Below are 12,219 nucleotides of genomic sequence, written 5' to 3' on the forward strand. Positions count from 1 at the left end.
CGCTCCCTCCTCCGGATCCCCTCCCGCTCTCCCTCCGGATCCCTCCCTCCCGCTCTCTCCCTCCGGATCCCTCCCTCCCGCTCTCCCTCCGGATCCCCCTCCCTCTCCCTCCGGATCCCTCCCCTCCCGCTCTCCCTCCGGATCCCTCCCTCCCGCTCTCCCTCCGGATCCCTCCCTCCCGCTCTCCCTCCGGATCCCTCCCTCCCGCTCTCCCTCCGGATCCCTCCCTCCCCGCTCTCCCTCCGGATCCCTCCCCCGCTCTCCCTCCGGATCCCTCCCTCCCGCTCTCCCTCCGGATCCCCCTCCCTCCCGCTCCCCTCCGTATCCCCTCCCCTCCCCCGCTCTCCCTCCGGATCCCTCCCGCTCTCCCTCCGGATCCCTCCCGCTCTCCCTCCGTATCCCTCCCGCTCTCCCTCCGTATCCCTCCCTCCCGCTCCCGCTCCCTCCGGATCCCTCCCGCTCTCCCTCCGTATCCCTCCCGCTCTCCCTCCGGATCCCTCCCTCCCCTCCGTATCCCTCCCGATCTCCTCCCCCTCCCCCGCTCTCCCTCCGGATCCCTCCCTCCCGCTCTCCTCCGGATCCCTCCCTCCCGCTCTCCCTCCGGATCCCTCCCCCCGCTCTCCCTCCGTATCCCTCCCTCCCGCTCTCCCTCCGGATCCCTCCCTCCCGCTCTCCCTCCGGATCCCTCCCTCCCGCTCTCCCTCCGGATCCCTCCCTCCCGCTCTCCCTCCGGATCCCTCCCTCCCGCTCTCCCTCCGGATCCCTCCCTCCCGCTCTCCCTCCGGATCCCTCCCTCCCGCTCTCCCTCCGGATCCCTCCCTCTCTCCCTCCGGATCCCTCCCTCCCGCTCTCCCTCCGGATCCCTCCCGCTCTCCCTCCGTATCCCTCCCTCCCGCTCTCCCTCCGGATCCCTCCCTCCCGCTCTCCCTCCGGATCCCTCCCTCCCGCTCTCCCTCCGGATCCCTCCCTCCCGCTCTCCCTCCGGATCCCTCCCTCCCGCTCTCCCTCCGTATCCCTCCCTCCCACTCTCCGTATCCCTCCCTCCCTCCCTCTCTCTGTGTCCCTCCCTCCCTATCCTACTCCCTCCGTGTCCCCCTCTTTTCCTGCTCTCCTCTTCTCCCTCCCTCTCTCTGAGGGGCAGTAAGGATGGGTCTTTGTTACTTGGCCTCCAGAGAATCAGTCCTAGCATCATGTTTATTTATTTCATCATCTAGAATGAATCTAATGTCATTGGAGTCTAACAGTGGATCTGAACAAATGACACATGATTTAATCTACATTGTACATTTCTATAAAAGATACATGACGACTCAATCTACAATGTACATTTCTTTATTGACTGTCCCTAGGCTGGGGCATCACTGCCATATTAAATAAAAGGCAAATCCATTTTGTAATTTTGAGTTGATAATTGGGATAATAGTCACACCACCTTTTTACCTATTTGTGTGCTTGGCAAAGGAAGACCTACGCTGCAACTCATATAAAGGTCTTTGCCTTGGTACTTTATATATTAGACAACATAACTAAGATATAAAGTACCTAGGCTATGATGCCTAAGATATATAGTATATAAAGTACCTAGGCTATGATGCCTAAGATATATAGTATATAATGTACCTAGGCTATGGTGCCTAAGATATATAGTATATAATGTACCTAGGCTATGGTGCCTAAGATATATAGTATATAATGTACCTAGGCTATGGTGCCTAAGATATATAAAGTACCTTCGCTGTGTCTGTGTCCCACCCAAAAAGAGCAAGCAAGAGCACTTGAATAAAAGAGAAATCCGTTTGAACCGCCATTGCATTAAATCCATCCTTTCTAATGCCAATGACAGTGTGACAAGAGTATTGACATTTATATTATATGTACATTATAAATGTTCCCGTCTCTCAATGTGATTGACTGTTTTTGTTTTATTTTTACGAAAAATGGAATTAGGCTTCATACCTAGATCAGCGAGGGATGTGGGAGGAAGAGATTGGTTTTCTCTCTCTGAAGACAGTCTGTTAACAGTGGATGAGGGAGAGGTATGAATGAAAGGTGTTTGAGTGTGTGGAAGATGGTGGTTTTTGGATGATGAATAAGTGAAGGCTGTTTGGAGTGTGTGTTTGCATGGGTGGCGGTATTAAGGGGTGGAGGTATTGAGGGTCAATAGAGAATGGGATTGACGCGTATGTGAGCGGCGATGGGGCCTCGTCTTGTTTGACTTCTGTTCCAGCTCCTCAACATATCTCACAGAATGTACAGAGATCGTTTAATTAAGGTTTTTCATAATAGCTGAATTTCAAAACTTTTTTTGGGCAAGTATTTGTACTGCGAGGCCTCTGATTTATGTAGCTGTATCCAGTCAATAAAAAACTGAAAAGAAACACCTTTGTTACCTTGTAGAATTTGTTGAATGACAAAGGACAGTGTTTTCTATACAGCTAGATTTGTTGTCAAATGTAATTAAAACAAATAATACAACACTTATTTTATTCATTTTCCAAATCCAGCATATACACTAGGGTTGGGGGGTTGGGAGGTAGGGATTACGGGTCTTGTTCTGGGTGGGATTTAGAATGGTAATCATTTCTGGTGTTCTTCATGCCAGGAATGTCCTACTTGTCTCAGAACCTTTTCTACGATCTTAGAGCCTGTTTCTGATTTGAGAATAACCACGAAAATAAAAAAAGAATGCTGTTCTGTTTTGAGAGAATTTTCAGATTAATACAATAATAATAATAATATTTGTCAACCTCAGTCATGGGTTCACACCAGGAAATATATTACCGTGAATAAAAATCTGTACTAATACAACATTTCTATAAAACATGAACCATGGTCGATCAATCATGTAAAAACAAATCACAGTGATAATGTGAAGTTTGAACATACAGTGCATACGGAAAGTATTCAGACCCCTCGACTTTCTCCACATTTTGTTACGTTACAGATGTATTAAATTGTTTTTCCCCCCTCAATCTACACACAATACCCCATAACAACAAAGCAAAAACAGGTTTAGAAATGTTGCCAATTTATTAAAAATAAAAAACAGAAATACCTTATTTACACCATTTGCTATGAGACCCAAAATTGAGCTTACTTGAGATGTTTCTACAACTTTATTGGAGTCCACCTGTGGTAAATTCAATTGATTGGACATTATTTGGAAAGGCACACACCAGTCTATAAGGTCCCACAGTTGACGGTGCATGTCATAGCAAAAACCAAGCCATGAGGTCGAAGAAATTGTCCGTGGAGCTCCGAGACAGGATTGTGTTGAGGCACAGATCTGGGGAAGAGTACCAAATCATTTATGCAGCATTAAATGTTCCCAAGAACACAGTGGCCTCCATCATTCTTAAATGGAAGAAGTTTGGAACCACCACCACTCTTCCTAGAGCTGGCCGCCCGGACATACTGAGTAATCAGAGGAGAAGGGCCTTGGTCAGGGAGGTGACCAAGAACCCGATGGTCACTGACAGAGCTCCAGAGTCCCTCTGTGGAAATGGGAGAACCTTCCAAAAGGACAACCATCTCTGCAGCACTCCACAAATCAGGCCTTTCTGGTAGAGTGGCCAGACAGAAGCCACTCCTCAAAGAAAGGCACATGACAGCCCACTTGGAGTTTGCCAAAAGGCACCTAAAGGACTCTGACCATGAGAAACAAGATTCTCTGGTCTGATGAAACCAATTGTTTGGCCTCAATGCCAAGTAACACGTCTGGAGGAAACCAGGAATTGCTCATCTCCTGGCCAATACCATCCCAACAGTGAAGCATGGTGGTGGCAGCATCATGCTGTGGGGATGTTTTTCAGCAGCAGGGACTGGGAGACTAGTCAAGGTCAAGAGAAAGATGAACAGAGCAAAGTACAGAGAGATCCTTGATGAAAACTTGCTCCAGAGTGCTCAGGGCCTCATACTGGGGCGAAGGTCCACCTTCCAACAGGACAACGACCATAAGCACATAGCCAAGACAATGCAGGTGTGGCTTCGGGACCCGTCTCTGAATGTCCTTGAGTAGCAAAGCCAGAGCCTGGACTTTAAACGGATTGAACATATCTGGAGAGACCTGAAAATAGCTGTGCATTGAACCTGACAAGAACTTGAGAGGATCTGCAGAGAAGAATGGGAGAAACTCCCCAAATACAGGTCACGCTTGTTGTGTCATACCCAAGAAGACTCAAGGCTATAATCACTGCCAAAGGTGCTTCAACAAAACACTGAGTAAAGAGTCTGAATACTTACAGTGGGGAGAACAAGGATTTGATACACTGCCGGTTTTCCTACTTACAAAGCCTGTAGAGGTCTGTAATTTTATCATAGGTACACTTCAACTGTGAGAGATGGAATATAAAACAAAAATCCAGAAAATCACATTGTATGATTTTTAAATAATTAACTTGCATTTTATTGCATGACATAAGTATTTGATCACCTACCAACCAGTAAGAATTCCGGCTCTCACAGACCTTTTAGCTTTTCTTTAAGAAGCCCTCCTGTTCTCCACTCATTACCTCTATTAACTGCACCTGTTTGAACTCGTTACCTGTATAAAAGACACCTGTCCACACACTCAATCAAACAGACTCCAACCTCTCCACAATGGCCAAGACCAGGGAGCTGTGTAAGGACTTCAGGGATACAATTGTAGACCTGCACAAGGCTGGGATGGGCTACAGGACAATAGGCAAGCACCTTGGTGAGAAGGCAACAACTGTTGGCGCAATTATTAGAAAATGGAAGAAGTTCAACATGATGGTCAATCACCCTCGGTCTGGGGCTCCATGAAAAATCTCACCTTGTGGGGCATCAATGATCATGAGAAAGGTGAGGGATCAGCCCAGAACTACACGGCAGGACCTGGTCAATGATCTGAAGAGAGCTGGGACCACAGTCTCAAAGAAAACCATTAGTAACACACTACGCCGTCATGGATTAAAATCCTGCAGTGCACGCAAGGTCCCCCTGCTCAAGCCAGTGCATGTCCAGGCCCGTCTGAAGTTTGCCAATGACCATCTGGATGATCCAGAGGAGGAATGGGAGAAGGTCATGTGGTCTGATGAGACAAAAATAGCATTTTGGTCTAAACTCAACTCGCCGTGTTTGGAGGAAGAAGAAGGATTGAGTACAACCCCAAGAACACCATCCCAACCGTGAACCATGGAGGTGTCAAAGATCATTCTTTGGGGATGCTTTTCTGCAAAGGAGACAGGACGACTGCACCGTATTGAGGGGAGGATGGATGGGGCCATGTATCGCGAGATCTTGGCCAACAACCTCCTTCCCTCAGGAAGAGCATTGAAGATGGGTCGTGGCTGGGTCTTCCAGCATGACAACGACCCGAAACACACAGCCAGGGCAACTAAGGAGTGGCTCCGTAAGAAGCATCTCAAGGTCCTGGAGTGGCCTAGCCAGTATCCAGACCTGAACCCAATAGAACATCTTTGGAGGGAGCTGAAAGTCCGTATTGCCCAGCGACAGCCCCGAAACCTGAAGGATCTGGAGAAGGTCTGTATGGAGGAGTGGGCCAAAATCCCTGCTGCAGTGTGTGCAAACCTGGTCAAGAACTACAGGAAACGTATGATCTCTGTAATTGCAAACAAAGGTTTCTGTACCAAATATTAAGTTCTGCTTTTCTGATGTATCAAACACTTATATCATACAATAAAATGCAAATTAATTACTTAATCATACAATGCGATTATCTGGATTTTTGTTTTAGATTCCGTCTCTCACAGTTGAAGTGTACCTATGATAAAAATTACAAATCTCTGCATGCTTTGTAAGTAGGAAAACCTGCAAAATTGTCAGTGTATCAAATCCTTGTTCTCCCCACTGTATGTAAACGTGTGTTTAAAAAAAAATCCATTTAAGAATAAGGCTGTAACGTAACAATGTGGAAAAAAGAGAAGGTCTGAATACTTACCAAATGCACTGTAGATTTACTATCAAAATTATAATATTTTCACATTTCTAAGTGTATTAAAAGCAGTGATAATTATTGTGTGGCTAGATAGTGTGTGTACATCTGTGTGTGTGTGTATGTGGTGGGGAGGCAGTAGATACTAGGAGATTCTCAATGCTTATGATCAGGTCGGTTAGGATTAGGGGTAAGACTTGGGTCAGGCTTGTCTCTGTACTGATGCTCTATATCAAAGCCAGTGAGACTAGGGCCCAGATTCAATCAGATCCAGCATTAACCAGCGACAGCAGACACTCACATAGCTGATGTTTTGGAGGTGTAACTAAGTTGGAGCTGTCAAAACGTGATCAGCTGCTCTTGATAAATGTCACGCAGCCGCACCCGTCAGAATGTAGGCCATATAGAAATAATGACGCTCAAATTGAAAATCACGCAACTAAATGATGATGGTTTCTATCATCCGAATGGAGGTGTAGATTACATCTCACATTCCAGTGTTCCAACTTGTAAACAAGGCTACATGGTATTTCTCTTAATGCAACTCTGTGCAACCAATGGCAATGTCTGCTTTAGGTAGAATGCCAGGAGGCGCTTGTGGATTTGACAGCTCTCGTGCAGTTCTTCTACCTCTGACACCTCCAAAACAACCGCTATGCAGATGTCGTCAAAAGCGCATATGATTGAATAAAGCCCTAGAGGATACGATGGGAACATACAGGTAGAATATGGCTACAGTGATATAGGACTAGTTAGGATGTGACATTTTTATGGTTAGTTACGGTGTGATAGTTTGGTGTTGTGGGGTATTCTTCGTGAGGCAGTGGAGCAGTTCCTGTTTTCTGTGAAGGATAAGGTCACTTTCTGCTAGAAAAGTTTAACATTCTTTTTCAAATGATTTCGTTTCCATAGTGACAGACGGTGGAACTCTGCGATGGGCATTCCGAACAGACGCTCAAAGTCCTCAGGAGACAGGTGTCTCTGAGGAGAAAGACGCACACGATTAGTAACACGTAGGCAAACACACAAATACACACATACAGTTGAAGTCGGAAGTTTACATACACCTTAGCCAAATACATTTAAAATCAGTTTTTCACAATTACTGACATTTAATCCTAGTAAAAAGTCCCTGTCTTAGGTCAGTTAGGATCACCACTTTATTTTAAGAACATGAAATGTCAGAATAATAGTAGAGATTGATTTATTTCAGATTTTATTTCTTTCATCACATTCCCAGTGAGTCAGAAGTTTACATACACTCAATTAGTATTTGGTAGCATTGCCTTAAATTGTTTAACGTTGTGGGTAGCTTTCCACAAGCTTTCCACAATAAGTTGGGTGAATTTGGCCCATTCCTCCTGACAGAGCTGGTGTAACCGAGTCAGGTCTGTAGGCCTCCTTGCTAGCACACATTTTCTATGGGATTGAGGTTGTGGGATTCTGTGTTTTACATTATAGCCATTACCATATATTTGGTTAAATATTATCTGATGTTGGCTGTGTGAAGTATCTGCATTTGTGCACTTGAGCATCATCATGATATGAAACAACTGCTTGCTACATCTACTTGCCTGTTTGTGTGTGTGACAAGAACTGAGTAACATGGTGTGACCTGCATTTTGCAAAACTGTAGATAACAGCCCAGCAGATGCTTTGTCCTTGTGTTTGTATGTGACAATATTGAGAACATGGTGTGACTTGCTGTATCTTACAAAGTTGTGGTTAATCAGGTATAGGGAGGGGTGGTCATCACAAGGTTTAACTGAGATAGAAAAATACTGAACAACACAATAGCAGGAACTGAGCAACTGTTCTAACTAGGCTGCGATATCAGAACAGTAAGAATCTATACATCGACGGAGGGAGGACTTCAAGAAGCGCCAAGAGGCGGGGACCCGCCTGAGCGCCTGCAATAGGCTGAGCAAGTCTAAACCACGCTCAGCCTCTACTGTGATAGACATAGTTCCAACCCGTCTGTTGGCTTATCACAGTATAAGAACACTGTTTACGTACATCCTGTCAGTTCCCTGTTCTGCCCTGCGTGGTATTACAGTGAGCCCGTATATACGAAAGTTACATTTGCCATTTATTGCTTAGCTAATAAAAAATACATAGTATACAATCAGTGACTCATTGTCATATTTATCCTGATACCAGATTCGAATTTACGCAACTCTAACAATGTCAAGGCTTTATGACGGCCACTCCAATACCTTGACTTTGTTGTCCTTAAGCCATTTTGCCACAACTTTGGGAGTATGCTTGTGTAGCCGATGTGAAATGGCTAGCTAGTTAGCGGTGGTGTGCGAGACCTTGAAGTAGTGGTTCCCCTTGCTCTGCAAGGGCTGCGGCTTTTGTGGAGCTATGGGTAACGATGCTTTGAGGGTCACTGTTGATGTGTGCAGAGCGTCCCTGGTTTGCGCCCAGGTCGGGGTGAGGGGACGGACGTAAAGTTTATACTGTTACATTGGTGCCGTGACCCGGATCACTGGTTGCTGCGGAAAGAGGGGGAGGTCAAAAGGGGGGTGAGTGTGGCCGATGTGAAATGGCTAGCTAGTTAGCGGTGGTGCGCGCTAGTGGCGTTTCAATCGGTGACGTCACTTGCTCTGAGACCTTGAAGTACTGGTTCCGCGGCTTTTGTGGAGCGATGGGTAACGATGCTTCGAGGGTAACTGTTGACGTGTGCAGAACGTCCCAGGTTCGCGCCCAGGACGGGGGGAGGGGACGGACGTAAAGTATATACTCTTACACTTGGGTCATTGTCCCATTTGGAAGACCCATTTGCGAACAAGCTTTAACTTCCTGACTGATGTCTTGAGATGTTGCTTCAATATATCCACATAATTTTCATCCCATCTATTTTGTGAAGTGCACCAGTCCCTCCTGCAGCAAAGCACCCCCACAACATGATGCTGCCACCCCCGTGCTTCATGGTTGGGATGGTATTCTTCAGCTTGCAAGCCTCCCCCTTTTTCCTCCAAATATAACGATGGTCATTATGGCCAAACAGTTCAATTTTTGTTTCATCAGACCAGAGGACATTTCAAAGTAGAATCTTTGTCCCCATGTGCAGTTGCAAACTGTAGTCTGGCTTTTTTTAATGGCGGTTTTGGAGCAGTGACTTCTTCCTTGCTGAGCGGCCTTTCAGGTTATGTCGATATAGGACTCGTTTTACTGCGGATATAGATACTTTTGTACTGGTTTCTTCCAGCATCTTCACAAGGTCCTTTGCTGTTGTTCGGCGATTGATTTGCACTTTTTTCACCAAAGTACGTTCATCTCTAGGAGACAGAACACGTCTCCTTCCTGAGCAGTATGACGGCTGCATGGTCCCATGGTGTTTATACTTGCGTACTATTGTTTGTACAGATGAATGTGGTACCTTGAAATACATCCACAGGTACACCTCCAATTGACTCAAATGATGTCAATAAGCCTATCAGAAGCTTCTAAAGCCATGACATCATTTTCTGTAATTTTCCAAGCTGTTTAAAGGCACAGTCAACTTAATGTATGTAAACTTCTGACCCACTGGAATTGTGATACAGTGATTTGCAAACAATTGTTGGAAAGGTTACCTGTGTCATGCACAAAGTAGATGTCCTAACCCACTTGCCAAAATTATAGTTTGTTAACAAGAAATGTGTGGAGTGGTTGAAAAACTAGTTTTAATTACTCCAACCTAAGTGTATGTAAACTTCTGACTTCGACTGTACATTTGAGTAATAACACACATACAGTGCCTTGAACTTTGCGACCTTTTGCCACATTTCAGGCTTCAAACATAAAGATATAAAACTGTATTTTTTTGTGAAGAATCAACAACAAAAGTGGGACACAATCATGAAGTGGAACGACATTTATTGGATATTTGAAACTTTTTTAACAAATCAAAAACTGAAAAATTGGGCGTGCAAATTTATTCAGCCCCCTTAAGTTAATACTTTGTAGCGCCACCTTTTGCTGCGATTACAGCTGGGGTATGTCTCTATCAGTTTTGCACATCGAGAGACTGACATTTTTTCCCATTCCTCCTTGCAAAACAGCTCGAGCTCAGTGAGGTTGGATGGAGAGCATTTGTGAACAGCAGTTTTCAGTTCTTTCCACAGATTCTCGATTGGATTCAGATCTGGACTTTGACTTGGCCATTCTAACACCTGGATATGTTTATTTTTTAACCATTCCATTGTAGATTTTGCATCATTGTCTTGTTGGAAGACAAATCTCCGTCCCAGTCTCAGGTCTTTTGCAGACTCCATCAGGTTCTTCCAGAATGGTCCTGTATTTGGCTCCATCCATCTTCCCATCAATTTTAACCATCTTCCCTGTCCCTGCTGAAGAAAAGCAGGCCCAAACCATGATGCTGCCACCAACATGTTTGACAGTGGGGATGGTGTGTTCAGGGTGTTGCTTTTACGCCAAACATAACGTTTTGCATTGTTGCCAAAAAGTTCAATTTTGGTTTCATCTGACCAGAGCACCTTCTTCCACATGTTTGGTGTGTCTCCCAGGTGGCTTGTGGCAAACTTTAAATGACACTTTTTATAGATATCTTTAAGAAATGGCTTTCTTCTTGCCACTCTTCCATAAAGGCCAGATTTGTGCAATATACGACTGATTGTTGTCCTATGGACAGAGTCTCCCACCTCAGCTGTAGATCTCTGCAGTTCATCCAGAGTGATCATGGGCCTCTTGGCTGCATCTCTGATCAGTCTTCTCCTTGTATGAGCTGAAAGTTTAGAGGGACGGCCAGGTCTTGGTAGATTTGCAGTGGTCTGATACTCCTCCCATTTCAATATTATCGCTTGCACAGTGCTCCTTGGGATGTTTAAAGCTTGGGAAATCTTTTTGTATCCAAATCCGGCTTTAAACTTCTTCACAACAGTATCTCGGACCTGCCTGGTGTGTTCCTTGTTCTTCATGATGCTCTCTGCGCTTTTAACGGACCTCTGAGACTATCACAGTGCAGGTGCATTTATACGGAGACTTGATTACACACAGGTGGATTGTATTTATCATCATTAGTCATTTAGGTCAACATTGGATCATTCAGAGATCCTCACTGAACTTCTGGAGAGAGTTTGCTGCACTGAAAGTAAAGGGGCTGAATCATTTTGCACGCCCAATTTTTCAGTTTTTGATTTGTTAAAAAAGTTTGAAATATCCAATAAATGTCGTGTCCCACTTGTTGTTGATTCTTCACAAAAAAATACAGTTTTATATCTTTGTTTGAAGCCTGAATTGTGGCAAAAGGTCGCAAAGTTCAAGGGGGCCGAATACTTTTGCAAGGCACTGTATGTACACGCTCACACACCTCCAGTCTGGTACGGTCCACGCCTGGCGGCAGATTGCAGCGCCCTCTATGTGTGACTATGAGCATTTCATATGGGTAGATCTGAGGAGAACACACAGTTCTGGCTGGGTCTTTATATATATTTTTGCCTGTGTGCATGAATGCGTGGTGAGTATTCACTAGTGCTCACCTTCTGCTCCAGCATACTTGGCAGTGACTTTCCTCTGTCCATCCTTTCCCGTGGTGCCTCTCCTTTCTAGACACACACACACACACACATGCCGTTTGTGTAATCAAAATGGCTTGGAGGTAGATAGATATGACTTGAGCAGAGGGAAGAGTCGGTATGAAAATAAGACCGGGATTCAGCCTGACCACACTTGTAGACAACACAGCTTTTTAAAAGGCAATATTAGCGCTTTCGTGGAGATCGCATGTCAAGGCTACAGATGTGGGCTCAATTAGATATTAAAGCAGATCTGGTGCTGATCAGAATATATCCTGGCATAACAACACCCTTACCTGTTCAGCTGCACAACACAACAGGGAGAGACAAGAGAAAAGAAGATAATTACATACTTATATTCAACATATAAAAGGCTGTAGATATACACTTTAATATTCACTCAGTGGCCAGTTTATTAGGTACACCACCCTGTTCACGAAAATAGTTTGCTCCTACAGACAGTGAGTTACATGGCTGTAGCTTGCTATATAAAGCAGGCATACAGGCATTGGGGCAAATAACGACACAGTACACAACTCCTCATTCCTCACAGATGGGCTCCTGCAGCTGACGAACACACCAGGTTTTACTCCTATAAGCTAAAAACAACAAGAAGTGTCTCCAGTGGGCACGCGATCACATTCACTGGACAATTAAGGAGTGGAAAAACATTCTGATGGCAGAGTCAGGACATGAGTCCATAGCCCCATCCTGCCTGGTGTCAACAGAACAGGCTGGTGGCGGTGGTGTAATGGTGTGGGGAATGTTTTCCTGGCACAC

At 45.2% G+C, this 12,219-nt stretch overlaps 1 protein-coding gene across 1 annotated transcript in view; it reads right to left on the reverse strand.

The window, feature by feature from the left end:
* Positions 1-2,249: 2,249 nt before the first annotated feature.
* Positions 2,250-12,219, reverse strand: part of LOC118391464 (dematin-like) — a 41,564-nt gene continuing 31,594 nt past the window's right edge. The window contains exons 13-15 of the mRNA XM_052458204.1: positions 11,404-11,469; positions 11,235-11,315; positions 2,250-6,898 (exon numbers count right to left, since the gene is read on the reverse strand). Of these exons, the coding sequence (XP_052314164.1) occupies positions 6,785-6,898; positions 11,235-11,315; positions 11,404-11,469 (261 nt within the window). The 3' untranslated portion in view covers positions 2,250-6,784. The remainder of the gene's footprint in view (positions 6,899-11,234; positions 11,316-11,403; positions 11,470-12,219) is intronic.

This window comes from Oncorhynchus keta, chromosome 12 (assembly GCF_023373465.1).
Source record: "Oncorhynchus keta strain PuntledgeMale-10-30-2019 chromosome 12, Oket_V2, whole genome shotgun sequence".
NCBI classification, from domain to species: domain Eukaryota; kingdom Metazoa; phylum Chordata; class Actinopteri; order Salmoniformes; family Salmonidae; genus Oncorhynchus; species Oncorhynchus keta.